The 27,509-nt window shown below is 48.0% G+C and overlaps 1 protein-coding gene across 15 annotated transcripts in view; it reads right to left on the minus strand.

Annotated features, from left to right (window-relative positions):
• Window positions 1–27,509, minus strand: part of LOC139406685 (palladin-like) — a 135,533-nt gene that overhangs the window by 44,960 nt on the left and 63,064 nt on the right. For 6 of the 15 annotated variants that reach the window (XM_071149570.1, XM_071149563.1, XM_071149569.1 and 3 more), the window contains exons 3-11: window positions 18,804–18,979; window positions 18,452–18,518; window positions 16,696–16,813; window positions 16,462–16,527; window positions 12,484–12,625; window positions 12,286–12,309; window positions 11,275–11,415; window positions 8,703–9,045; window positions 808–843 (exon numbers count right to left, since the gene is read on the minus strand). In XM_071149570.1, coding sequence (XP_071005671.1) covers window positions 808–843; window positions 8,703–9,045; window positions 11,275–11,415; window positions 12,286–12,309; window positions 12,484–12,625; window positions 16,462–16,527; window positions 16,696–16,813; window positions 18,452–18,518; window positions 18,804–18,979 — 1,113 coding nt within the window. The remainder of the gene's footprint in view (window positions 1–807; window positions 844–8,702; window positions 9,046–11,274; window positions 11,416–12,285; window positions 12,310–12,483; window positions 12,626–16,461; window positions 16,528–16,695; window positions 16,814–18,451; window positions 18,519–18,803; window positions 18,980–27,509) is intronic. The other 9 variants (XM_071149574.1, XM_071149566.1, XM_071149573.1 and 6 more) reach the window with 3 other exon arrangements.

Here is a 27,509-nt window from a genome sequence, read left to right on the forward strand (position 1 = left end):
TGTTATGACATCAGTCAAAACAGACACCCAGACACCTTATTGGGCTGCAGTGAAATGAGATACATTGCATGATAGAGTTTCGTTTCACATGGAGAGATGTAGAGCCAAGACAGTAGGGTCATAGTTTCCATTCAGTCCCCGTTGGATTCACGGCAATTTCACTAAACTACTCAACGGCAAACTCAATTAAAGTTACATTGGAGTCCTCAAATCAAATCCAGCAAATATAAAAACCGACTTTTACACCAGAGGCAGTAAAAGTCACACAGCAGGATCCCTTTTCAAAGGCAACAGACAGATACTGTAGAACCACCGCTTCAACATTGTGCAACAGCATGCCGTTTAAAGACCATGGGAAAAACAGGAACGTGTGCAGGAGAACAAATGAGAGGCGGTGACCCTTGCCGTGAGGTCAGAGGTTAAAGATCAAGAGTGGCCAGTGCTTTAGTTTGTCAGCCAACACTTCTACAGGTCACCAGGGGACAGAGAAGGATCTAACCTCGGGTACGGCACAACGCAGTACACTGTCCCGCCGCACGCTTCACAGTGGCGGGAGATAACTGTTTTAGGCAGCCTGTCCATGTCATTACTCTGGAAAAACTCACTCAAGGAAGCAGCTTTACGGAGATCCTGCTATTTGCCGAAACTCAATCCGGGACACAGCGCAAAATATAGCGAAACAATGTAAATGTGTCAACACGTCGTTCTGATCCCAGCTTTACTCAAACAACAGGGCTCCGTTCACATCACGCCCAGAGAGCCTCACCCAGACCAGACCAAGACCAGACCAACCTTTCTGTTGTTTACCTGTCAGTGTCTGTCTCCTCCTCTATACCCGCCGCTCTGGAAGCATAGAGGACATCGTCAACATTTAGTAAGTGTTACAGAGACATGCATCCAAAAGGGGATTCAGAAACTCAACGCAACAATGCACATGCGATGTACAAAAAGCACAGAGCATGAGCCCTACATAACATTCATGCATCACATGCGCCCAGTCTTAGGCCACATCACAAATACCTCAGTCTCAGACCCCATCACGACTATAACGTCCCTCCTCACTAATGTACAAGACATATATCATGCCTGAACCACTAAATCAAATTAACCAAGATCAGAAGCTTCATACAATTCCATCTATAGACAGACCTGACTGAGCAACAGCAAGTAGCAACGCGCATGCCCCGCCCACCTGTGGAGCGGTCTTTTTCAGCCATCTACTTCCTGTGTTTGAGGGTTGCAAAATCCACTTCAATCTCTCTGGATTAACTGCTTTCATTTGACTCCTAAGACTTCCTTTATACTCTTGCCTGTTGTTTTCACCCGTTAATGTTACGACCGCGGAAATGTTTAATGACCTGTCAGACACACCCCGGTAATGGCTGAAATGGGCTCAATGGAATACGTTGTGTTACCTTCGTCTGGGATTTAACGCACCGTCTCGACAGTTACCTCACAAGAAAGAGAACTTCATTGATGCGTGTTGATTTTTGGTGGAATTGAAAAAAGTTAGAATTTAATACAGTTTTTGTAAACAGAAATCTTTACAAATGAAATGTGCTGAAATGAAAGCAACTCCCGAAAATGAACACTCTGATTATAGTGATTTTATGTCTGATCTCACAAACAATGTAAAGTATGTGTAGATAGGTGTAATCTAGAGCCAGGCGTGTTGACTTTTAATCCAATTTTTCCCTGCTATTTGTTTCAATATGCTTTGTATTGTAGTCGCGACAGACAAAGATATATAATTAAGCAAACTTTACTAGGCATGTTGTCAAACAGCACATCCAGTACATGAATAATGTAAGTAACAATTGGCTTCCGTTTCCTGTGTAACATTAATATTGCTACATGTTCTCTTTTTTTTTTTTACCACAAAAGCAGACTCTACCTAACTTTGGCTTGTAGTCCATGCCTGTAGTAAACTGGAATGTGAACTGAATGTTTGTTTACTGTCTCTGACTGTCCATTACATTATTATTATTATTTTTACCTTCACACAAAGTCTTTCAGGTGTATAGATCTTCGGATGGCCCTACCAGACCTTGTGTGGGGAGTGTTGATTACACCAGGAGGTGCTTACCTGAGATGTTAGGATCTTCTTGCTGAGGTGCAGCGTTCACCTCTAGGTTGTGTTCAGCACCCTGCTGGGCGTCAGCTGGTGCTCTGTTTACTGGATCTGTGCCAGGCTCTTCAACAGTGGGGAAGTCCTCCTCTATTTCTCTGCTCTTCCTCAGGTGTCGCATGATCCTCCTGAAGACTTGTTCCTGTTCTGTCTTAACCCCGTAGGACCTTTGCTCCACAGGTCTGACTACTGTGGCCCTCTGCCACCACTGTTTCTGTCCTGTGAGTGGCTGAACTCTCACCCTGTCATCTCGTTGCAGCTCTGTGAGGTCCTTAACAGAGGTGTCGTAGTACTTTGCCTGTCTCTGCTGCCTTTCTTTGAACTTCTCCGGCTGACAGTTTGCCATCACCGGTCCCAGAAGATTTTCGCTCATTATAAATAGTGTCTTTGTACGTCTTCCCATGAGCGCCATGGCAGGGCTGCTGTCTGTTCCTTGTGAAGGCTATTTCTGTGACACAGCAGGGCCAGGTATGGGTCAGCACCGGCTCTCTTTGCTTTTGCCATCAGTCTTTTGGCTGTTTTCACTGCCGATTCCACTTTCCCATTACTTTGCGGGTATCCTAGAGACAATGTTTTGTGTGTAAAGTCCCAAGCCTTGCTGAAACTTTGGAACTCGTCTGAAGAGAACTAGGGACCATTGTCTGAGTAAAGGATGTCAGGTATCCCACAGTGTGCAAAGTGTGTCTTCCTTGTGACAGGGTTTTCGAATGACCGTTTTCGACTGTGTGTTCTCCAAATGGTCCACCTCCCAGAAGTTGAAGAGATAATCAACTGTGACCTGTTGTTGAACTGGAACAGGTCAGTCCTTATTTTTTCCCAGGGACTCTTTGATGCTTTGTGTGGTCTCAGCGTCTCTTTCTGCTGCTTCACACCCCATGCAGTGCAGGTGCTACATTGAGTCATTGTAACGAATACTCTGTGAGAAAAATACGTAGATTCACGAGCAGACCACGGCAGATGTTTATTAAGCCTTCGCAGAAAGCATGAATCGTGGTCACAGGCAGGCAATGGTCAAACACAGGTAGGCAGTCAAAAACAAAAAATACCTCATAACCATACAAACTAAATAGGGAGCTGATGAGACCAGGTGAGAAACCAACACAGGTGAAATCAATGAACAAAAATGAAAGACAGGGCTACGTTCCAGAACACAAAGAAAAAGAACACAAGGTTGCCTAAGAAAAGAAAAGCAGAACCTTACAGACATGTATGTTGTCAGCTGTGCATTCATGCCCAGCCAGTAGACACACTCGCAAACTCTTCTCAGACATTCCTCGATTCCTATGTGTGAGGAATGGATTCTCTGCATTATCTCCTACCTGAGGGCAGTAGGCACAACGACTCGCTCACCTCTAAAGAGAACTCCATTTTGCACACTCAGCTCATCTCTGTTGTGAAAATACATGGCTATTTCCAAGGGTACATGTTCTTTCATTTCAGGCCACCCCTGCAGGATAACATGTTTCAGTGTCTGGAGCTCCCGGTCCAGCTCAGTGGGTCTCTGGATGGCCTTTAGTCTCTGGCTTGACACAGGGTGGTAGTGTATCATATTGACTGATTCCACTTCGACCTCCACAGGGCCTCTGTTGTCTTGTTCTGTGAGGTACGCCCTGCTCAGGGTATCGGCCAGCACCACATGCTTTCCAGGAACGTATCGGAGACCGACCTCGTAGTTTTGGAATCTCATGAGCATGCATTTTAGTCTTTTTGGTGCGCTGAGGAGAAGCTTTGTCATGATGCTCTCTAGAGGCCTTTGATCTGACTGCACTTCCACAGTTCATCCATATGTGAGTTGGTGGAACCTCTCAATGCCAAACACCACTGCAAGCAGCTCCTTCTCTATCTGTGCATACCCTTTTTCAGTCTCTGGCAGGGCTCTGCTGACGTATGCTATTGGTTGTCCTCTCTGCATCAAGGCTGCTCCTAACCCACTCTTTGAAGCATCACATTGTAGTACACGCTGCTCTGTTGGGTTGTAGTATTTCAGCACAGCGGTCTGTGCAATGGTATCCCTGATTTTATTGAAAGCCTGCTCATGTCTCTCTGACCACTCCCACAGTGGGTCCTTGTGTGTTAGCTGTCGCAGTGGCTCGCAGAGCTCCGTGGTGTGGCTGCAGAACTTGGCTAAGTATTTGACCATGCCCAGGAAGCGCTGCATCCCCTGCACATCTAGGCATCTGTCTGATGGCTGTCACTTTTCCTGGGTCCACTTTCAACCCCTCTGATGTTAGCAGGTGGCCAATGTAGGGCACTTCCTTCAGCCTGAGCTGCAGCTTCTCCGGATTCAGCTTGATATTGAGCTTCCTGCATCTGTCCAGGAGCATTCTCAGGTTTTTGAAATGGTCCAGAGTCGCCGCTTCACTGTTGCCTCCTTCGCCCACAATCAGGATGTCATCTGCAATGATTTTGACTCCTGGAAGACCTTACATTGCCTGGTTCAACTTCCTCTGGAAGGTCTCTGGGGCTGGACTGATTCCCATTGGCATGCGCAGCCACTTGTAGCGTCACATGGGAGTAGAGAACACGGTGAGATAGCTGATTCCTCCTCCAGTTCCACATGCCAAAATCTGTTTTTACATCACAAACAGAGAACATGCGTGCTCTGTTCAGATCTGGCAGCACATCTTCAATAGTGGGAAGTGGGTATTGGCTCCTCTTGAGCGCCTTGTTGAGAGGTTTTGGATCAAGACACACTCTTAGTTACCCAGACGGTTTCTTCACTACGATCAGGCTGCTAATTCAATCTGTGCTTTTTTCAACTGCTTTTATCATCCTTCTTTCCTCTAGACCACTGAGCTCCTATTTGAGTGGTTTATATAGTGCTACTGGCACTCTTCTCTTCGGCAGCTGGACGGGCTCCTCACGCTCATCCACTTCCAGCTTCAGTTTGTCGGGGAAGCATCCATCTCCCTGGAATACATCCTTTTTAATTTGCTCTTTAGTCCAGGATCCTGTTGTTTTCTCGATGGCCAGAATGTTGTGGTGCTGCACAGTAATCAACTCCATTGCCTGGATAGCCTTACTGCCTAGAATGGGCCTGAGCACGTTCTTGTTGACTACAATCAACTCAACTCGGTAGGTTTTCTTATTGCGTGAATTGATCACTTTAAGTGTGCACTTCCCCAGTGGCGTCAGAGTGTTCTTGTTATACATCACCAATACCTGACTGTAGGGCTCTAGGTGACTGTCTTTTGTGAGGTTTGCAGGGATAACATTACAACTAGCACCACAATCTAGCTGAAATCTGACTGACTTTTTTTGTTGACCAGCATGGTTATAAAGAGAGCCGCATTGGGGTCTGTGGTTTTCTCCTGCACCACGTTGATGCTCTCTGACTTTGGCCCTAGTGTGATGCAGAGAACATCCTCACCGTTCTCTAAGTCAGAGGGTCTCACAAATCTCTCTGCCTTTTTCCCAAATGAGATAATACAGTAGCTTCACTTTGTAGTCATCAGGTTTTTCCCCCATGGTAAGAGCCATGTACAAATTGAGTTCCTCTTTACATCTTTTCCAGGTCAGTGCTAAATTACAATCATCAAAGTCTATGTTTCCTGGAGGTTTCTGTGCATTTTCCATGGCGATTTCTTTGTAGAATGGAATGTTAGCTACTCACAAATCTGCTTGTCTCCAATAGCCAGCAAGCTGTTAGCATAGAGTCACTCACGATAGCCAGCTAACGTTGGCGTTCGGCACGATGACTAGCTTGTAAACGCGGCACTTTTCCAAACTGCTGCCTGGGATATATTCTTAATTTACATCGATGAGATCCAGGTTCTTTTAAGTACCACTGCCACCATGTTTCAATATGCTTTGTGTTGTAGTCACGATAGACAAAGGTATATAATTAAGCAAACTTTACTAGGCATGTTGTCAACCAGCACACGAATAAGGTAAGTAACAATTGGCTTCCGTTTCCTGTGTAACATCAATATGAGTAACCTCAATATTGCTACACTATTGACATGCTTGTTGAGGTATGCAGTGAAGGTAAATGCTGGAAGTGTGGACAGAGCCTGTGTTTGGTGTTTCCAGCCTGGTATATTTATGCAAATGCACATATCATTTTCTTTATTTAACAAAAAATATTTTAAAAAAAATACCTGATACAGTGAGAAAATGTATATAAACTCTGCAAAAAAAGAAACGTCCTCTCACTGTCAACTGCGTTTATTTTCAGCAAATTTAACGTGTAAATATTTGTATGAACATAACATGTTAATAATGTGTCCCTGAACAAAGGGGGGGTCAAAATCAAAAGTAACAGTCAGTATCTGGTGTGGCCACCAGCTGCATTAAGTACTGCAGTGCATCTCCTCCTCATTGACTGCACCAGATTTGCCAGTTCTTGCTGTGAGATGTTACCCCACTCTTCCACCAAGGCACCTGCAAGTTCCCGGACATTTCTGGGGGGAATGGCCCTAGCCATCACCCTCCGGTCCAACAGGTCCCAGACATGCTCAATGGGATTGAGATCCGGGCTCTTGCTGGCCATGGCAGAACACTGACATTACTGTCTTGCAGGAAATCACACACAGAATGAGCAGTATGGCTGGTGGTATTGTCATGCTGGAGGGTCATGTCAGGATGAGCCTGCAGGAAGGGTACCACATGAGGGAGGAGGATGTCTTCCCTGTAACGCACAGCGTTGAGATTGCCTGCAATGACAACAAGCTCAGTCCGATGATGCTGTGACAGACCATGACGGACCCTCCACCTCCAAATCAATCCCACTCCAGAGTACAGGCCTCGTTGTAACTAGAGGTCGAAGATTAATCGGAATGGCCGATTAATTAGGGCCGATTTCAAGTTTTCATAACAATCGAAAATTTGTCATTTTGGACGCCGAATCCAACCATCACCCCTGGTGAGACAAAACCGCGACTCACCCCTGGTGAGACAAAACCGCGACAAAACCGCAACAAAACCGCGACTCAAGCAACGGTGGGTTTGTGCCCATAGGCGACGTTGTTGCCAGTGATGTCTGGTGAGGACCTGCCTTACAACAGGCCTACAAGCCCTCAGTCCAGCCTCTCTCAGCCTATTGCGCCATTCCTGTGCACATCCAAGTGCTATCCACCCTTGGGTTCTTGGCAACGGGCACTTTTCAGCGGGAGTTTGTCAATCGGCATCTCACAGCCCTCGATGAGCCAATGTTTGGGATGAAATCATCAGCAAAATGAACAGCAACACTTACAATTTCTATACACCATTGTACAACAGCTTGATGTCAAGAGGTGTTTCTTTGCTATGATGCCATCATTGGGTTCCCAAATATGAACGGACCAATAGACTGCACCCACATCGCCATAAAATCACCATCCCAAAACGATTGAAACTATATTGAACAGAAAAGGTTTCCATTGTTTACGTGCAGGTAAAAGGTTATGTGATGCGCAAACGAAGCTGCTGAATGTGGTGGCAACAATGTTAGCTTAGCGCTGAGGATGGACGGCTTAATGGTGAGTGTTGTCTACTCAGGTGAAGTATATTTGCCATTGCTAAAGCAACTTCATTGTCCTAATGGTCCTCTCTTTGTAGCTACAACTGAGCGAGCCAAATAAAACCTTTTGGCTGTACTCAATCTCTGACACTAGCACCTCTATTTCCATCTCTGAAATGTTTTTATTTGTTTGGTTGTGAACAACAGTTGGTATTTATCAATGGTGATTGTTACGTGCGTAACAGTGATCTCCCATCGGTGTGCATATGACCCTTGTTAAATCACACTTTTTTCAATGTGGTAGTATTTTGAATAGTTTCTACTCTATATTGATCAATTAAGCCACTGAACGTTTAATTCAGTCAATATCTAATGGATTATATAAATCCTAAAAGTTTGGATTATCTTCATCCATCTCCTAACTGTTGCATTTAAAAAAAAACATTGATGACCATTGCTACTGGAACAGGGACAGTCACAATTTTTTTTACCTTTATTTATCTAGGCAAGTCAGTTAAGAACAAATTCTTATTTACAATGTCCGTAGAGAACAGTGGATTAACTGCTTTGTTCAGGGGCAGAACGACAGATTTTTTACCTCGTCAGCTCTGGGATACGATCCAGCAACCTTTCGGTTACTGGCCCAACGCTCTAACCGCTAGCCTACCTGCCACCCCAAATAACAACATACAAAAGCCATACAAAGACCAAAGATCAAAGCTCTACAGCCCTGTAACATCACAGACATCATACCCGCTACCTACACTATAATACACACAGGGAGGCTACAGGGAGGCCATACAGACAGAGCAGGGGTCCTGGGCGTGCACACAGGAGTCATACAAAGACAATAGGAGCCATCCAACAGAACAGAAGCCATACAAACAGATCCGTTTTGAGCCGCAAAGCAGCTGCCAGCCAGGCCATCTCTGGCACACAAACACAGCACTGACATGGCACTGACACCATAAAGAGACCGGAATGCTTTTGTTCTCAATGCTGGGATTCCCCTTTCAAAAGCTGAAAACACCCAGCTCCCTGATCAACAATCCAATCCCTTACTATGGGAATCATGATGCCGGCTCAATCAGCCATCATCTATGACAAGGGTGATGGCAGAATGGGTGTACTCACAGTTTGGGCTTGTTGGGCAGCGGAGGGGCTGCCTTCACCAGGGGTGGAGACATCTTGGCTGGGTCTAGGAAGTCTGGCCGGGGCTCTGGTGGAGGCAGGCCGAAGGAGGGCTGAGGCTGGCCCTCCATGTTGGGGTACATGTGGGAGTGCGGCAGGGCTGACACACTGGGCCAGATCTCCAGCTCGTTGACATGGAAAGCCTCTGCGCTGGCACTGGGTGGGGTCTTGGGCGGTACCTCCAATAGGCTGATCTCTGTGGGCGGGGGTGGGGGGAAGGCCTGGGCATCCTCGAAGACAGAGTTATCGCCGGATGCCACACCGTCCCTGTCCGATTCGTACACCGCTAGAGGGAGAGAGACCAGGAGAGAGTAGAGGTTTACCCCCAGCAGAGCCCTACCCCCTCCTCTTCACAGTGCACTAGCATATCCTCCCCTCCCCTTTTCCTAACATAGTACACTAATATTACCTCCAGCAGAGCCCAGCTAACCCCCATCCTCACATACCCCACTAACATGGCAGCTCTAAATTAAGTTAGAATGTGATCTAAAGTAGCAGCTGGGTCTAGTCAGCCTGTTTGTCTTGAGGAGCTCTTGATGTAATCCCTGTTTATTTGGCCTGTGGATTTCCTCTGATTGCGTGGTGAACTGAGAGTACACAGAGAGAATAAACACTCCTCCCTTCTCCCACAGAGATATATAGTGCTCACGACCTAACTAGCCTATTTCTTCCTCCTCTCCTCCCCCTCTTATTTTCTTCTCATCCTCATATAGATCAAAGATTATCCAGGATAATGAAGAGGACCAGAGGAAATACCACACAGGGATCCAGGTCGGAGCCAAAACCACTCGACCTCCCAGGCTGACTGCCTATTGGTAACCATTGACATGAACCAGAGGTACACGAGCCCTCGTCATTGAACCAGATGTACAGTGCATTCGGAAAGTATTCAAACCCCTTGACTTTTTCAACATTTTGTTACGTTACAGCCTTATTCCAAAATGGGTTAAATAAAAAAAAATCCTCATCAATCTACACATAAGGCCCCATAATGACAAAACCTTTTTAGAAATGTTTGCAAATGCATAAAACATTTAAAACAGAAATACCTTATTTACATAAGTATTCAGACCCTTTGCAACGAGACTCCAAATTGTGCTCAGGTGCATCCTGTTTCCATTGATCATCCTTGAGATGTTTCTACAACTTGATCGGAGTCCACCTGTGGTAAATTCAATTGATTGGACATGATTTGTAAAGGCACACAACTGTCAATGTAAGGTCCCACAGTTGACAGTGCATGTCAGAGCAAAAACCAAGCCATGAGGTCAAAGAAATTGTCCGTAGAGCTCCGAGACAGGATTGTGTTGAGGCACAGATCTGGGGAAGGGTACCAAAACATTTCTGAGGCATTGAAGGTCCCCAAGAACACAGTGGCCTCCATCATTCTTAAATTGAAGAAGTTTGGAACCACCAAGACTCTTCCTAGAGCTGGCCGCCAGGCCAAACTGAGCAATGGGAGGAGAAGGGCCTTGGACAGGAAGGTGACAAAGAACCCGATGGTCACTCTGACAAAGCTCCAGAGTTCCTCTGTGGAGATGGGATAACCTTCCAGAAGGACAACCAACTCTACAGCACTCCACCAATCAAGCATTTATTGTAGAGTGGCCAGACAGAAGCCACTCCTCAGTCAAAGGCACATGACAGCCCGCTTGGAGTTTGCCATAAGGCACCTAAAGTCTGAATGCCGAGCGTCACGTCTGGAGGAAACCTGGCACCATCCCTACGGTGAAGCATGGTGGTGGCAGCATCATGCTGTGGGGATGTTTTTCAGCTGCAGGGACTGGGAGACTTGTCAGGATCAAGGGAATGATGAGCGGAGCAAAGTACAGAGAGATCCTTGATGAAAACCATCTCCAGAGCGCTGAGGACCTCAGACTGGGGTGAAGGTTTGCTTTCCAACAGGACAACAACCCTAAGCACACAGCCAAGACAATGCAGCAGTGTGCTTAACAAGTCTCTGAATGTCCTTGAGTGGCCCAACCAGGGCTTGGACTTGAACGTGATCTAACATGTCTGGAGAGACCTGAAAATAGCTGTGCAGCAACTCTCTCCATCCAAACTGACAGAGCTTGTGAGGATCTGCAGAGAAGAATGGTAGAAACTCCCCAAATACAGGTGTGCCAAACTTGTAGCGTCATACCCAAGAAGTACTGAGTAAAGGGTCTGAATACTTATGTAAACGTGATATTTCAGTTTGAGTTTTTTCCCCAAAAAATGTCTACAAACCTGTTTTTGCTTTGTCATTATGGGATATTGTGTGTAGATTGATGAGCAAAAAAAACAATTTAATCAATTTTAGAATAAGGCTGTAACAAAATGTGGAAAAAGTCAAAGGGTCTGAATACTTTCCCGAATGCACTGTACAGTACCAAAACTCTGCATAAACACTGTGCCAACTGTGCCAAGTCAATTACACTAAAGGCAAATTCACCTATAAGTTGCTACAAGTTATACAAGCTGTCCTGATGGTACATATTCTGTAACTGTGAATACAATAATGATGGTAACTCACCTGTGGGAGTGTTGAAGGCCCCTCCAGTAACAGAGAGTTGGGCTGTGCTGCTGACGGAGCCGTAAAGGTTGGTTGCAGTGCAGCAGAACTGACCTCCATCGTCAGGGAAGGCCTCAGCTATCACCAGCGTACATATCTCCTCTGGAAGAAACAATTACAATTCTCATCAAATCACTGTGGTAGCAGTGACACAGTGTTACAGCTAACAACTAATATATATATTTCTGGTGGTCAGTATAAGGACAGTTGTATGGCTGAAAGAGAAGTGTGTAAAATTTGAATGAGACAGACGCTGACTCTTTTAGACAGGTTTACTGTAATAGACATTTACAGAGCCACAGAAAATAGTGGCAGGTTTACTATCCATATGTTTTTAGTTGGAGGTAAGACAGACATATGATAGACAGTTAGACATCTGGTATGTACATGTTAGACAGGAGACTGACAGTTAGATGTGACTCACTGCCAAGGAAGAGACTAAAGAGCAGACATGGTTGGAGGGTAGAGAGACAAACTGACTGACACACACACCGCTCTGAATATGTAGGAAGGTGGAAAAGACAGACATACAGACAGACAGACAGACAGACAGACAGACAGACAGGACAGACAGGTGTTGAGAGATGTCTGTAGTGTGACTCACAGGGCTTTTGTGAGACCTTGGCGGTAACACCTGATGTATCTTATTAGTCACACCATCTCAGACTGGAAAAAGTCTGTGTGTAAATATGTGTGTGAGAGTTTGTGTACTCCTGTCAGAGTTTAGTAGGGATTCCCTCTTACTGTGCCAGACTGTAGTTTTAAGGCCTTACACCCTTTTTCATCAAATCCAGGTGAACAGGAGATGACATCATCCCAGTGCAAAAGTGACAGCACAGACTGACACAACAGATAGATTGAGGATGGTTTGGATGGATGGTGGAGCTGACAGGAGTTGACATATGGCGGGACATTGTTGATGACAACAACATGACTGAAAATGACATATGGAGGAAGTGAGGTTCCTCTTACCTGGCTCTGCTGCAGACCGTGGCTCTGTGTTTCACATGATATCAAAGGAAGCGAGGGAGAGGAGGTAAAGAACAGAGAGAGGGAGGGAGTTAGACTCATAAGTCACAATCTTTTTTTTTACTCGTCGATGCTATGTGGGTCTAACTCTGGGTCCAGCCACCACCAATAAGTATTCTGACTCTACTGAGAATGTCTCACTTTTCTGCAGGATGCGGAAGTCTGGAGAGTCCTGGATGACCTGTCCCTGTCTGAACCACTGGACCTGCAGAGGAGGACTGCCTCGAACCCTGCACTCCAAAACCACCACCTGACCCTCTGACGCCTGGGCATCCTGTAAGAGCTGGATGGGGAGAGAGAGAGAGAGAGAGAGAGAGAGAGAGAGAGAGAGAGAGAGAGAGAGAGAGAGAGAGAGAGAGAGAGAGACAGAGAGAGAGAAAGTTAGTTGCAGGAAGGGAGAGAATTAAGGTGAGATAGATTAAATGGAGATGGGGGGGCGAGGTAAAGAAGAGAATGTAAAGGAGAAAGGGTCCGGGGTAGACACATGAGAGAGAGAGGAGGAGAAAGGGTCCGGGGTAGACACATGAGAGAGAGAGAGGAGGAGAAAGGGTCCGGGGTAGACACATGAGAGAGAGAGGAGGAGAAAGGGTCCGGGGTAGACACATGAGAGAGAGAGAGGAGGAGAAAGGGTCCGGGGTAGACACATGAGAGAGAGAGAGGAGGAGAAAGGGTCCGGGGTAGACACATGAGAGAGAGAGAGGAGGAGAAAGGGTCCGGGGTTGACACATGAGAGAGAGAGGAGGAGAAAGGGTCCGGGGTTGACACATGAGAGAGAGAGAGGAGGAGAAAGGGTCCGGGGTTGACACATGAGAGAGAGAGGAGGAGAAAGGGTCCGGGGTAGACACATGAGAGAGAGAGAGGAGGAGAAAGGGTCCGGGGTAGACACATGAGAGAGAGAGAGGAGGAGAAAGGGTCCGGGGTAGACACATGAGAGAGAGAGAGGAGGAGAAAGGGTCCGGGGTAGACACATGAGAGAGAGAGAGGAGGAGAAAGGGTCCGGGGTAGACACATGAGAGAGAGAGAGGAGGAGAAAGGGTCCGGGGTAGACACATGAGAGAGAGAGGAGGAGAAAGGGTCCGGGGTAGACACATGAGAGAGAGAGAGGAGGAGAAAGGGTCCGGGGTTGACACATGAGAGAGAGAGAGGAGGAGAAAGGGTCCGGGGTAGACACATGAGAGAGAGAGAGGAGGAGAAAGGGTCCGGGGTAGACACATGAGAGAGAGAGAGGAGGAGAAAGGGTCCGGGGTAGACACATGAGAGAGAGAGAGGAGGAGAAAGGGTCCGGGGTTGACACATGAGAGAGAGAGAGGAGGAGAAAGGGTCCGGGGTAGACACATGAGAGAGAGAGAGGAGGAGAAAGGGTCCGGGGTAGACACATGAGAGAGAGAGAGGAGGAGAAAGGGTCCGGGGTAGACACATGAGAGAGAGAGAGGAGGAGAAAGGGTCCGGGGTTGACACATGAGAGAGAGAGAGGAGGAGAAAGGGTCCGGGGTAGACACATGAGAGAGAGAGAGGAGGAGAAAGGGTCCGGGGTTGACACATGAGAGAGAGAGGAGGAGAAAGGGTCCGGGGTTGACACATGAGAGAGAGAGAGGAGGAGAAAGGGTCCGGGGTAGACACATGAGAGAGAGAGGAGGAGAAAGGGTCCGGGGTTGACACATGAGAGAGAGAGGAGGAGAAAGGGTCCGGGGTTGACACATGAGAGAGAGAGAGGAGGAGAAAGGGTCCGGGGTAGACACATGAGAGAGAGAGAGGAGGAGAAAGGGTCCGGGGTTGACACATGAGAGAGAGAGGAGGAGAAAGGGTCCGGGGTAGACACATGAGAGAGAGAGAGGAGGAGAAAGGGTCCGGGGTAGACACATGAGAGAGAGAGAGGAGGAGAAAGGGTCCGGGGTTGACACATGAGAGAGAGAGAGGAGGAGAAAGGGTCCGGGGTTGACACATGAGAGAGAGAGGAGGAGAAAGGGTCCGGGGTAGACACATGAGAGAGAGAGGAGGAGAAAGGGTCCGGGGTAGACACATGAGAGAGAGAGAGGAGGAGAAAGGGTCCGGGGTTGACACATGAGAGAGAGAGGAGGAGAAAGGGTCCGGGGTAGACACATGAGAGAGAGAGGAGGAGAAAGGGTCCGGGGTTGACACATGAGAGAGAGAGGAGGAGAAAGGGTCCGGGGTTGACACATGAGAGAGAGAGAGGAGGAGAAAGGGTCCGGGGTAGACACATGAGTGAGAGAGGAGGAGAAAGGGTCCGGGGTAGACACATGAGAGAGAGAGAGGAGGAGAAAGGGTCCGGGGTTGACACATGAGAGAGAGAGGAGGAGAAAGGGTCCGGGGTTGACACATGAGAGAGAGAGAGGAGGAGAAAGGGTCCGGGGTAGACACATGAGAGAGAGAGAGGAGGAGAAAGGGTCCGGGGTTGACACATGAGTGAGAGAGGAGGAGAAAGGGTCCGGGGTAGACACATGAGAGAGAGAGAGGAGGAGAAAGGGTCCGGGGTAGACACATGAGAGAGAGAGAGGAGGAGAAAGGGTCCGGGGTTGACACATGAGTGAGAGAGGAGGAGAAAGGGTCCGGGGTAGACACATGAGAGAGAGAGAGGAGGAGAAAGGGTCCGGGGTTGACACATGAGAGAGAGAGAGGAGGAGAAAGGGTCCGGGGTTGACACATGAGAGAGAGAGGAGGAGAAAGGGTCCGGGGTTGACACATGAGAGAGAGAGAGGAGGAGAAAGGGTCCGGGGTTGACACATGAGAGAGAGAGGAGGAGAAAGGGTCCGGGGTAGACACATGAGAGAGAGAGAGGAGGAGAAAGGGTCCGGGGTTGACACATGAGAGAGAGAGGAGGAGAAAGGATCCGGGGTAGACACATGAGAGAGAGAGAGGAGGAGAAAGGGTCCGGGGTAGACACATGAGAGAGAGAGAGGAGGAGAAAGGGTCCGGGGTTGACACATGAGTGAGAGAGGAGGAGAAAGGGTCCGGGGTAGACACATGAGAGAGAGAGAGGAGGAGAAAGGGTCCGGGGTAGACACATGAGAGAGAGAGGAGGAGAAAGGGTCCGGGGTAGACACATGAGAGAGAGAGGAGGAGAAAGAGACGGGAAGGAAGAAAGGGTAAGAAAGTGGGAGAGAAGGGAATTAATGAAGACGTAGAGGAAGATGACAATACAGTGTCAGTGAGCAGAACAGAACACCACACTGTGGAGTGGGAGGCCAGCAGACACTGTCCCCATTTACAGCACTCGGTTTCACTAAAGGACAGAGCAGGGCTCTTCTCCAGACAATCCTGTGACGGCTTCTAGTGTTGCAGTCAGAGAGGCAGGAAGCCATCCATTGAGAGGCCAAGGCAGCATTGTGTTACCTCTCCAAACAGTCAACAAGTCTCACAGTGAAAGGACTCATCTATCAGCAACTGAAACTCCCTCTTTGTGTGTGGAGGAGGTCATGCGTGAGTGTGTGTCTGTATATTTTGGGACGACCTGGGTGGAATATGTGTGTGTGCGTGTGTTTACGACTCTATGTGCGACTGTTCGTGTGTGAATGTGTATGTGTTTGTCTACAGTATGTGTGTGTGCGTGTGTGTGCGTGTGTGTGCGTGTGTGTGCGTGTGTGTGTGTGTGTGTGTGTGTGTGTGTGTGTGTGTGTGTGTGTGTGTGTGTGTGTGTGTGTGTGTGTGTGTGTGACAGCGTGACAGCCAGGGTGACATCACACCCCTGACTTCACCCACTTGTTGAGATGATTAAAGCCCTTCAGCTCCTGGAGGAGGGGGTGAAGACAAACAAATGTCTTTCAGTAATGAACTGGAAAATGTAGTCTTCAGGGATGGATGGGAGTGAAACTCTCCTGTTTGATGCTCTGCCACTTACATGCCACCATCACACACACACAACCCGACGCATGGCCCGAGGTGGGCTGGGGGAGAGGAGGGGAAGAGGTGTGGGTTCCAGAACAGTTAAACCAGGAGACAGGAGCGCTCCGGCCCTTCGTCTAACTGTAATGTTTTATCTGGCCCCCGCCAGGGAAAGACACTGTCCTATCCTGTGTTATTCCAGGGAGATGGAGCATGCAATTGTCTGCACATATGTGTGTGTGATGCATAACTTTGCCATAATTCCAGATGTAGTCGTACCTTGGTGAAGATAGGGGGCGCTGTGACAGAACCATCACCATGTAGTGAAGAAACTGGACTCCGCATCTGGAGGATAAGATCATCTGACCATCAACATCCACCTTGAGAAATTGTTGTGTTTTCTTGTGTTTTCAATTTTAAGACAGATCGTATACTGCTGTGTGTGTGTGTGTGTGTGTGTGTGTGTGTGTGTGTGTGTGTGTGCGTGTGTGTGTGTGTGTGTGTGTGTCCTACCCGGTGTTGAGGTGCAGATAGGGGCTGGACCAGGGTGAAGCGGTGCGGTACGGCCTCGGGGCTCGTGGGTGAAGGTGAATGAATGGACAGGGAGATTGAAGTTGTCTTCTTCTGGGACCTGAAACAGACACCGTATTAGGTCCGTTCCTCAGAGATGTCCACACGCTGACCGAGTGGCCATTTAGAGAGAGAGAACAAAACAGTGCAGTTAACGTATCACATAATCTGAGATAATAAAGATGTTGATGTCTAAAACACATTTCACTACTAAATACTCTTTACTTATTGCTCGCTCTTTGCAATAATGGTCTGCTCTCACACGTCTAATTCGATAGACACACAAAGTGGGCAGTTTGCACCTTATAAATGACTTTGGAGCCTATGAAAATGCCCCCCACAAGGACTAAGATGATGTCACTGAGAGTGAGAGCCAAGATGTTAATGTGTGAACAGAAGAGAGAATGAAGGCAGAGGGAGAGTTGGGAAATACACAGAGAGATACAGAGAGACAATGACAGAGAAAGATAAGAACGCGAAATAATATGAGATGAGGAACCAAGGAACAAAAAGGAACAAAAAGATAATTACTTGACACATTGGAAAGAATTAACAAAAAAACAGAGCAAACTTGAATGCTATTTTGCCCTAAACAGAGAGTACACAGTGGCAGAATACCTGACCACTGTGACTGACCCAAACTTAAGGAAAGCTTTGACTATATACAGACTCAGTGAGCATAGCCTTGCTATTGAGAAAGGCCGCCGTAGGCAGACCTGGCTCTCAAGAGAAGACAGGCTATATGCACACTGCCCACAAAATGAGGTGGAAACTGAGCTGCACTTCCTAACCTCCTGCCCAATGTATGACCATATTAGAGACACATATTTCCCTCAGATTACACAGACCCACAAAGAATTTGAAAACAAATCCAATTTGTGTTTGGGTGAAATACCACAGTGTGCCATCACAGCAGCAAGATTTGTGACCTGTTGCCACAAGAAAAGGGCAACCAGAGAAGACCAAACACCATTGTAAATACAACCCATATTTATGTTTATTTATTTTCCCTTTTGTACTTTCACTATTTGCAACACTGTATATAGTCTTAATATGACATGAAATGTCTCTATTCCTTTGGAACTTTTGTGAGTGTAATGTTTACTGTTCATTGTTTATTTCACTTTTGTCTATTATCTATTTCACTTACTTTGGCCATGTACAAATATGTTTCCCATGCCAATAAAGACTTTTGAATTGAATTGATTATATTACAGAAATAGGTCATAGGTAAAGAAACTGAGTGAATGAGTTGAGTTCTTAATGTCACGTGCACAAGTACAGTGAAATGCCTGTCTTACAAGCTCCAAGCCCAACAACGCAGTAATCAATACCAATGTAGCACAAAAATAAATGTACATATATGAAGAGAGAAAGAGAGAGAGAGGGAGGGAGGGAGAAGGCCTGTATAAGCTTTCAGGACCAGGGCAGGCAGCCTTTACCATATTAACCCATGGGGACCTCTCATTATCTAAATGAGCCAGAGTTTCACTGGCCAGGGTAAGAAAGGTCATTATAGGGGTTTATAGGTCTAGTTAAATTAGAGCAGGCAGCTAGCCTGATTACCACCTGGAGGGCCCAGCTAACCTGGACCCTACCACAGAGTTAGGAAGGGGTTAAGGCTCACAAGGTGAGGGGTGGAGAGAGGGTCATGCTGAGACACTCGCACACACACACGCACGGAGGCACACACACGTACTGAGGCATGACTCCTGATCTGGAATTTGTCAAAGATCCTTCTCCTTCTGAGTCTGAAGATGAAGCACCTAAACAGAGGTACAGAGAGACGGGGAAACAGAGACCTTTTAGTGGAGAGTTTACATGAATTCAAATGACATTCATTTGTTTGACAGTGAGACCAGATATATTGGAGAAGTTGTACCGATGCACCACAGGAGGTTGGTGGCACCTTAATTGGGGAGGACGGGCTCCTGGTAATGGCTGGAGCAGAATTAGTGGAAACCATGTGTATGATGCCATTCCGTCTGCTCCTTTCCAGCCATTATTATGGGCCATTCTCCCCTCGGCAGCCTCCACTGCTATGCACTCACCCTCGATGTAGACCTCTGCCGAGGTGTTGTCAGCGCCGAGACTGTTGGAGGCAACGCAGGTGTAGCGCCCCGTGTCTTCCTCGAAGGCCTCAGCGATCATCAGCGTGTACAGGTCACCATCCCTCCAGATCTGGACGTCAGGACAGTTGTGTAGCTCCCGCCCCTCACAGAACCATCTGGACATAACAGATGGGGGTAAGAGGGAATTTTTCACTTAAATACCATTGCTACAAACAGCCGTAGGCCCTACCAATGTGCTGACACAAGTAAGAGCCATTGCCCAACGTAGAACAATTGAATTGATTTCAGATTCTCAGATTAGCGGTTATAATCATGACTGTGAAGAATGTGATGGAGGTCTGCCAATCAGAGTCATTAATCACCTGAGCACAGCCAAACACCTCACGAATCTGTGTTACATTGGTTTTGGGATCATTGAGATCTTTTGTAAATACAATTGGACCAACGTCACTTGTGTGCGAGTTTGTTTGTGGCTACTGTGCATACTGTGACATTTCTACATTAAGTTATGAGTCCCATTTGATTTACTTCTCTCAACACCATGTCCACTGTGCAGCGTAAAGAGACAAAGTCGTTTCAGACCTTTTCTCAAATATATGCTTTATACCCACACCTCTACCCTCTGGGCATGTCTGAGAGAGTGTTTCCATACCTGCTTAAACTCAGCCCTGGGGCAATGACAAAACACAGAGTTACGGGAAACAGGCCCCCCCCCCAGACGTCTGAGGTTCTGCCTGGGCTGGAGTGTGGCCTGGTGAAACCTGCCTGGCTCGGTACCCCCTCACAGGGCTTCACTCACTCTGGCTTTGTTCCCCTCTCTGGGTCCCAGGAGGCATGAGACAGTCTAGTCTACCACACTAAACAGGCAAGAGACAGCCGACCACACTACAGAGGCGGTCTCATCTCTGTTTACTGAGCCAACGATCAAACCAACCACTACTGACACCACCCAACTACTTCAAACACAGCCAATGACCCCCATTCTCCATGCTTCTTCTCCATGCTCATGCCCTCCTATAAAATGAGAGCACATGCTTCTGCACAGTTAACCCGAGCAGTGAGTGGGAGGAGGAGCAGCAGGAGGACGAGCAGGAATTCAGAAGATTGCAGGAGCAGGAATTCAGAAGATTGCAGGAAGCACAGCTGTTCCGTTCCGCTGGTCGCAGACCTCGGGACATTCCAGCCCTCTTGGCGCGTTATATAAAATGCTATGCATTCCGCTGTTTGGCTTATTATACTTTACATTATACACTCCACCCTGCTATTAATCTACCAGCCCAGATAACCAGACAGACAGATGTCACTTCATCCCCTATGATTTACACTTGATGGTGTGGGTGTGAGAGACGCTGAGATGAGAGAGGGATGGAGAAAGTGGAAGACAGGGCTGGGTAGAAGGAGAGTATGAACGAGTGGCGTGCCAGGCAGGCTCAGACAGAAACAACGGTGTACACGACACTGTCATTATCAAAACGGGATCGCACATCGCAATTCATTAGCACCACTGACAGCTGGATGAGCCAAAGGGGTTTAGTCATCATATTCCGACAACTGGGACTGAGATTAACAAAAGGGTTATTCCCCATCATGTGTTTTAGCTTGGCTAGCAAGGCTAGTCATAACACATCCTATAAGTGGGACCACTGAATTGCTGCTACTGCCACAGCTCATACCTTAACCTCTCACTTACAATAGACTTGGGAGTTGGGTCTCTTCCTTATCGCTCAATGAAGGGAAATGAGGGAAAGTTGGCAAGCTACAGCCTATCGTGTTGTGTGTTAAATGACAGGAAACAGAGCAGGGCTCAGAGATTGGGTGAAGCGCTGTTTAAGACATGCAGCCTTTAGCAGGAAGGCAGGGGGACCTCTTATCCAGCAGCAGCATGTCATCCACACAGGCAGCTGGAGGCCAAGAGTCAGCCACGCTCCAAACATCCACGGCTATCTCCACTGTACTGATAAAACAGACTGTGACCCACACACCAAGCCTTTGCACAGTGCTCTTTGACCCCAGAACATGGGTTTGCTGCTTGACATGTTTTATAGTGCTCAGTAATATCAAAGGCTTTGGTTGAGGCACAGTTACAGTTACAGGGTAATAGTTCACTGAGCTGACAGCAGCAGGCAAATGAAAGTCTTGATTGTTTGAGCAATGCAATATGTCTGAGTGTTTGGGGATACATTTTTTACATTATGGCAAGAGGGAAGAAAAAAGGCCATAACATGGTTGGTTCAAATCCACCTTCTGGGAATTTGCTCTGAATGAAAAATCCCGGGGATTTGTGTTTTTTCGTTCTCAGAACTCAAACTGTTTCTTTTGAGTCACCATCTCCCTAGGGTAATCACAGTGACTCGTAGTCTCCTTCAGATTCTCAGATGCTGTCAGTTTGAAATATCCCCCACTGCAGGAACCACGCTGCAGGAACCACGCTGCAGGAACCACGCTGCAGGAACCACGCTGCAGTAACCACGCTGCAGGAACCACGCTGCAGGAACCACGCTGCAGGAACCAAATCAAATCAAATCAAATGTATTTATATAGCCCTTCGTACATCAGCTGATATCTCAAAGTGCTGTACAGAAACCCAGCCTAAAACCCCAAAGAGCAAGCAATGCAGGTGTAGAAGCACGGTGGCTAGGAAAAACTCCCTAGAAAGGCCAAAACCTAGGAAGAAACCTAGAGAGGAACCAGGCTATGTGGGGTGGCCAGTCCTCTTCTGGCTGTGCCGGGTGGACATTATAACAAAACATGGTCAAGATGTTCAAATGTTCATAAATGACCAGCATGGTCGAATAATAATAAGGCAGAATAGTTGAAACTGGAGCAGCAGCACAGTCAGGTGGACTGGGGACAGCAAGGAGTCATCATGTCAGGTATTCCTGCAGGAACCACGCTGCAGGAACCACGCTGCAGGAACCACGCTGCAGGAACCACGCTGCAGGAACCACGCTGCAGTGCAGGAACCACGCTGCAGTGCAGGAACCCCACTGCAGTGCAGGAACCACGCTGCAGTGCAGGAACCACGCTGCAGTGCAGGAACCCCACTGCAGTGCAGGAACCCCACTGCAGTGCAGGAACCACGCTGCAGTGCAGGAACCACACTGCAGGAACCACACTGCAGGAACCACGCTGCAGGAACCACGCTGCAGGAACCACGCTGCAGGAACCACGCTGCAGGAACCACGCTGCAGGAACCACGCTGCAGTGCAGGAACCACATGTGTAACTCTGTGTTGTCTGTTCACACTGCTATGCTTTATCTTGGCCAGGTCGCAGTTGCAAATGAGAACTTGTTCTCAACTAGCCTACCTGGTTAAATAAAGGTGAAATAAAAAAATTCAACAAATAAAACACTGCAGGAACCACACTGCAGTGATCACTTCAGCTGTAGCAGAATCATTTGGACATTTGGTGGAACACCAAATTAAACACATATTGTACAGAAAACAGCATATTACGAGTCATTACATCCTTATGTTAATGTATTCACAGAGCTGTGTGCGGTAGCTGTGATGCTGAGTGATAAGGAGGGTGTGTGTGTGTATGTACAAAACATAGTGAACAGAGACCAGTAAACCAGCAGGGGAAGTGTGTTTTCCATGATCCAGACAGTCTTAGTCCAGGCCCCAAGCAGATAAAATCAACTTGTTACGGTACTGCGCAAACTGAACTGTGTACTAAATACCCAAAACAAATAAAACTGGCAATCAGAGTATTCAGCAGTGGTCAGATTGAGGCTTGTTAATAATTTTCCATTGTGGTTGTGGTACAGCTCTGTCCTGCCAGCCACTCCTCCAGCTCTAAGTCTCAGTCAAACAGTGTAACACGCGATACAGCATGTGTCATACAAACTCCCTGTGTTTTATAGGCGTGAAGGAGCATGGCTTTGGATGAATTACTGTACATTCACTAGGGTCCCGTTTGGTAGAAATGCAAAAGCTAGCCATAAAGGGGGAGAACGAGTAAAGTAGGGCAGCCAGGAGCTCAAGTTGAACCTAGCAGGCAGCCAGAGTTGCAGAGTATACGTTACCCACTCCCGACGAGCACCACAATAAAACCACATATTAATCAAACCCTAATGACCTGCTATTACGTGTAATTACTGAGTAAACTCACTTAGAGACAGGCTCCTTTTTTAATCCCCACTCCATTTAGCTTTGTTTAGCCAGGCACTGTGGAATGTGCTGAACACGACTCACTGTTCCCTCTCACTGGTCCCTCTTACTGTTCTCACTGGTCTCACTGTTCCCTCTCACTGGTCTCACTGTTCCCTCTCACTGGTCTCACTATTCCCTCTCACTGGTCTCACTGTTCCCTCTTACTGTTCCCTCTTACTGTTCTCACTGGTCTCACTGTTCCCTCTCACTGGTCTCACTGTTCCCTCTCACTGGTCTCACTGTTCCCTCTTACTGTTCTCTGTTCCCTCTTACTGTTCTCACTGGTCTCACTGGTCTCACTGTTCCCTCTCACTGGTCTCACTGTTCCCTCTTACTGTTCTCTGTTCCCTCTTACTGGTCTCACTGGTCTCACTGTTCCCTCTCACTGGTCTCACTGTTCCCTCTTACTGATCTCACTGGTCTCACTGTTCCCTCTCACTGGTCTCACTGTTCCCTCTCACTGGTCTCACTGTTCCCTCTTACTGTTCCCTCTTACTGTTCTCACTGGTCTCACTGTTCCCTCTCACTGGTCTCACTGTTCCCTCTCACTGGTCTCACTGTTCCCTCTTACTGTTCTCACTGGTCTCACTGTTCCCTCTCACTGGTCTCACTGTTCCCTCTCACTGGTCTCACTGTTCCCTCTCACTGGTCTCACTGTTGCCTCTTAAAGTTCTCACTGGTCTCACTGTTCCCTCTCACTGGTCTCACTGTTCCCTCTCACTGGTCTCACTGTTCCCTCTTACTGTTCTCACTGGTCTCACTGTTCCCTCTCACTGGTCTCACTGTTCCCTCTTACTGGTCTCACTGTTCCCTCTCACTGGTCTCACTGTTCCCTCTCACTGGTCTCACTGTTCCCTCTCACTGGTCTCACTGTTCCCTCTCACTGGTCCAACTGTTCCCTCTCACTGGTCTCACTGTTCCTTCTTACTGTTCTCACTGTTCCATCTCACTGGTCTCACTGTTCCCTCTCACTGTTCTCGCTGTTGCCTCTCACTGGTCTCACTGTTCCCTCTCGCTGGTCTCACTGTTCCCTCTCGCTGGTCTCACTGTTCCCTCTCGCTGGTCTCACTGTTCCCTATTACTGTTCTCACTGTTCCCTCTTACTGGTCTCACTGTTCCCTCTCACTGGTCTCACTGTTCCCTCTTACTGTTCTCACTGTTCCCTCTTACTGTTCTCACTGGTCTCACTGTTCCCTCTCACTGGTCTCACTGTTCCCTCTCACTTGTCTCACTGTTCCCTCTCACTGGTCTCACTGTTCCCTCTTACTGTTCTCACTGGTCTCACTGTTCCCTCTCACTGGTCTCACTGTTCCCTCTCACTGGTCTCACTGTTCCCTCTCACTGGTCTCAATGTTCCCTCTTACTGTTCTCACTGGTCTCACTGTTCCCTCTCACTGGTCTCACTGGTCTCACTGTTCCCTCTCACTGGTCTCACTGTTCCCTCTCACTGGTCTCACTGTTCCCTCTCACTGGTCTCACTGTTCCCTCTCACTGGTCCAACTGTTCCCTCTCACTGGTCTCACTGTTCCTTCTTACTGTTCTCACTGTTCCCTCTCACTGTTCTCGCTGTTGCCTCTCACTGGTCTCACTGTTCCCTCTCGCTGGTCTCACTGTTCCCTCTCGCTGGTCTCACTGTTCCCTCTCGCTGGTCTCACTGTTCCCTATTACTGTTCTCACTGTTCCCTCTTACTGGTCTCACAGTTCCCTCTCACTGGTCTCACTGTTCCATCTTACTGTTCTCACTGTTCCCTCTTACTGTTCTCACTGGTCTCACTGTTCCCTCTCACTGGTCTCACTGTTCCCTCTCACTTGTCTCACTGTTCCCTCTCACTGGTCTCACTGTTCCCTCTTTCTGTTCTCACTGGTCTCACTGTTCCCTCTCACTGGTCTCACTGTTCCCTCTCACTGGTCTCACTGTTCCCTCTCACTGGTCTCAATGTTCCCTCTTACTGTTCTCACTGGTCTCACTGTTCCCTCTCACTGGTCTCACTGGTCTCACTGTTCCCTCTCACTGGTCTCACTGTTCCCTCTTCATCTTTCCCTCTTACTGTTCTCACTGGTCTCACTGTTCCCTCTCACTGGTCTCACTGTTCCCTCTCACTGGTCTCACTGTTCCCTCTCACTGGTCTCACTGTTCCCTCTCACTGGTCTCACTGTTCCCTCTCACTGGTCTCACTGTTCCCTCTCACTGTTCTCACTGTTCCCTCTTACTGTTCTCACTGTTCTCACTGTTCCCTCTTACTGGTCTCACTGTTCCCTCTCACTGGTCTCACTGTTCCCTCTCACTGGTCTCACTGTTCCCTCTCACTGTTCTCACTGTTCCCTCTTACTGTTCTCACTGTTCTCACTGTTCCCTCTTACTGGTCTCACTGTTCCCTCTCACTGGTCTCACTGTTCCCTCTTCCTGTTCCCTCTTACTGTTCTCACTGGTCTCACTGTTCCCTCTCACTGGTCTCACTGTTCCCTCTCACTGGTCTCACTGTTCCCTCTCACTGGTCTCACTGTTCCCTCTCACTGGTCTCACAGTTCCCTCTCACTGGTCTCACTGTTCCCTCTCACTGTTCTCACTGTTCCCTCTTACTGTTCTCACTGTTCTCACTGTTCCCTCTTACTGGTCTCACTGTTCCCTCTCACTGGTCTCACTGTTCCCTCTCACTGGTCTCACTGTTCCCTCTCACTGGTCTCACTGTTCCCTCTCACTGGTCCAACTGTTCCCTCTCACTGGTCTCACTGTTCCTTCTTACTGTTCTCACTGTTCCCTCTCACTGGTCTCACTGTTCCCTCTCACTGGTCTCACTGTTCCCTCTCGCTGGTCTCACTGTTCCCTCTCGCTGGTCTCACTGTTCCCTATTACTGTTCTCACTGTTCCCTCTCACTGTTCTCACTGTTCCCTCTTACTGTTCTCACTGTTCTCACTGTTCCCTCTTACTGGTCTCACTGTTCCCTCTCACTGGTCTCACTGTTCCCTCTCACTGGTCTCACTGTTCCCTCTCACTGTTCTCACTGTTCCCTCTTACTGTTCTCACTGTTCTCACTGTTCCCTCTTACTGGTCTCACTGTTCCCTCTCACTGGTCTCACTGTTCCCTCTTCCTGTTCCCTCTTACTGTTCTCACTGGTCTCACTGTTCCCTCTCACTGGTCTCACTGTTCCCTCTCACTGGTCTCACTGTTCCCTCTCACTGGTCTCACAGTTCCCTCTCACTGGTCTCACTGTTCCCTCTCACTGTTCTCACTGTTCCCTCTTACTGTTCTCACTGTTCTCACTGTTCCCTCTTACTGGTCTCACTGTTCCCTCTCACTGGTCTCACTGTTCCCTCTCACTGGTCTCACTGTTCCCTCTCACTGGTCTCACTGTTCCCTCTCACTGGTCCCACTGTTCCCTCTCACTGGTCTCACTGTTCCCTCTCACTGGTCTCACTGTTCCCTCTCACTGGTCCCACTGTTCCCTATCACTGGTCTCACTGTTCCCTCTCACTGGTCTCACTGTTCCCTCTCAACGGTCTCACTGTTCCCTCTTACTGTTCCCTCTTACTGTTCTCACTGGTCTCACTGTTCCCTCTTACTGGTCTCACTGTTCCCTCTCACTGGTCTCACTGTTCCCTCTCACTGGTCTCACTGTTCTCTCTCACTGGTCTCACTGTTCCCTCTCACTGGTCTCACTGTTCCCTCTTACTGTTCTCACTGTTCCCTCTTACTGTTCTCACTGTTCTCACTGTTCCCTCTTACTGTTCCCTCTCGCTGTTCTCACTGTTCTCACTGTTCCCTCTCGCTGTTCTCACTGTTCCCTCTTGCTGTTCTCACTGTTCCCTCTTGCTGTTCTCACTGTTCCCTCTTGCTGATCCCACTGTTCTCACTGTTTGCTCTCAATGTTCTCACTGTTTCCTCTTACTGTTCTCACTGTTCCCTCTTACAGTTCTCACTGTTCTCACTGTTCCCTCTTACAGTTGTCACTGTTCTCACTGTTCCCTCTTACTGTTCTCACTGTTCTCACTGTTCCCTCTTACTGTTCCCTCTCGCTGTTCTCACTGTTCTCACTGTTCCCTCTTGCTGTTCTCACTTTTCCCTCTTACTGTTCTCACTGTTCTCACTGTTCCCTCTTACTGTTCCCTCTCGCTGTTCTCACTGTTCTCACTGTTCCCTCTTGCTGTTCTCACTGTTCCCTCTTGCTGCTCCCACTGTTCTCACTGTTTGCTCTTAATGTTCTCACTGTTTCCTATTACTGTTCTCACTGTTCCCTCTTACAGTTCTCACTGTTCTCACTGTTCCCTCTTACAGTTGTCACTGTTCTCACTGTTCCCTCTTACTGTTCTCACTGTTCTCACTGTTCCCTCTTACTGTTCCCTCTCGCTGTTCTCACTGTTCTCACTGTTCCCTCTTGCTGTTCTCACTGTTCCCTCTTACTGTTCTCACTGTTCTCACTGTTCCCTCTTACTGTTCCCTCTCGCTGTTCTCACTGTTCTCACTGTTCCCTCTTACTGTTCTCACTGTTCCCTCTTACTGTCCTCACTGTTCTCACTGTATCCTCTTAC

Source organism: Oncorhynchus clarkii, chromosome 4 (genome assembly GCF_045791955.1).
Source record: "Oncorhynchus clarkii lewisi isolate Uvic-CL-2024 chromosome 4, UVic_Ocla_1.0, whole genome shotgun sequence".
In the NCBI taxonomy this organism is placed as follows: domain Eukaryota; kingdom Metazoa; phylum Chordata; class Actinopteri; order Salmoniformes; family Salmonidae; genus Oncorhynchus; species Oncorhynchus clarkii.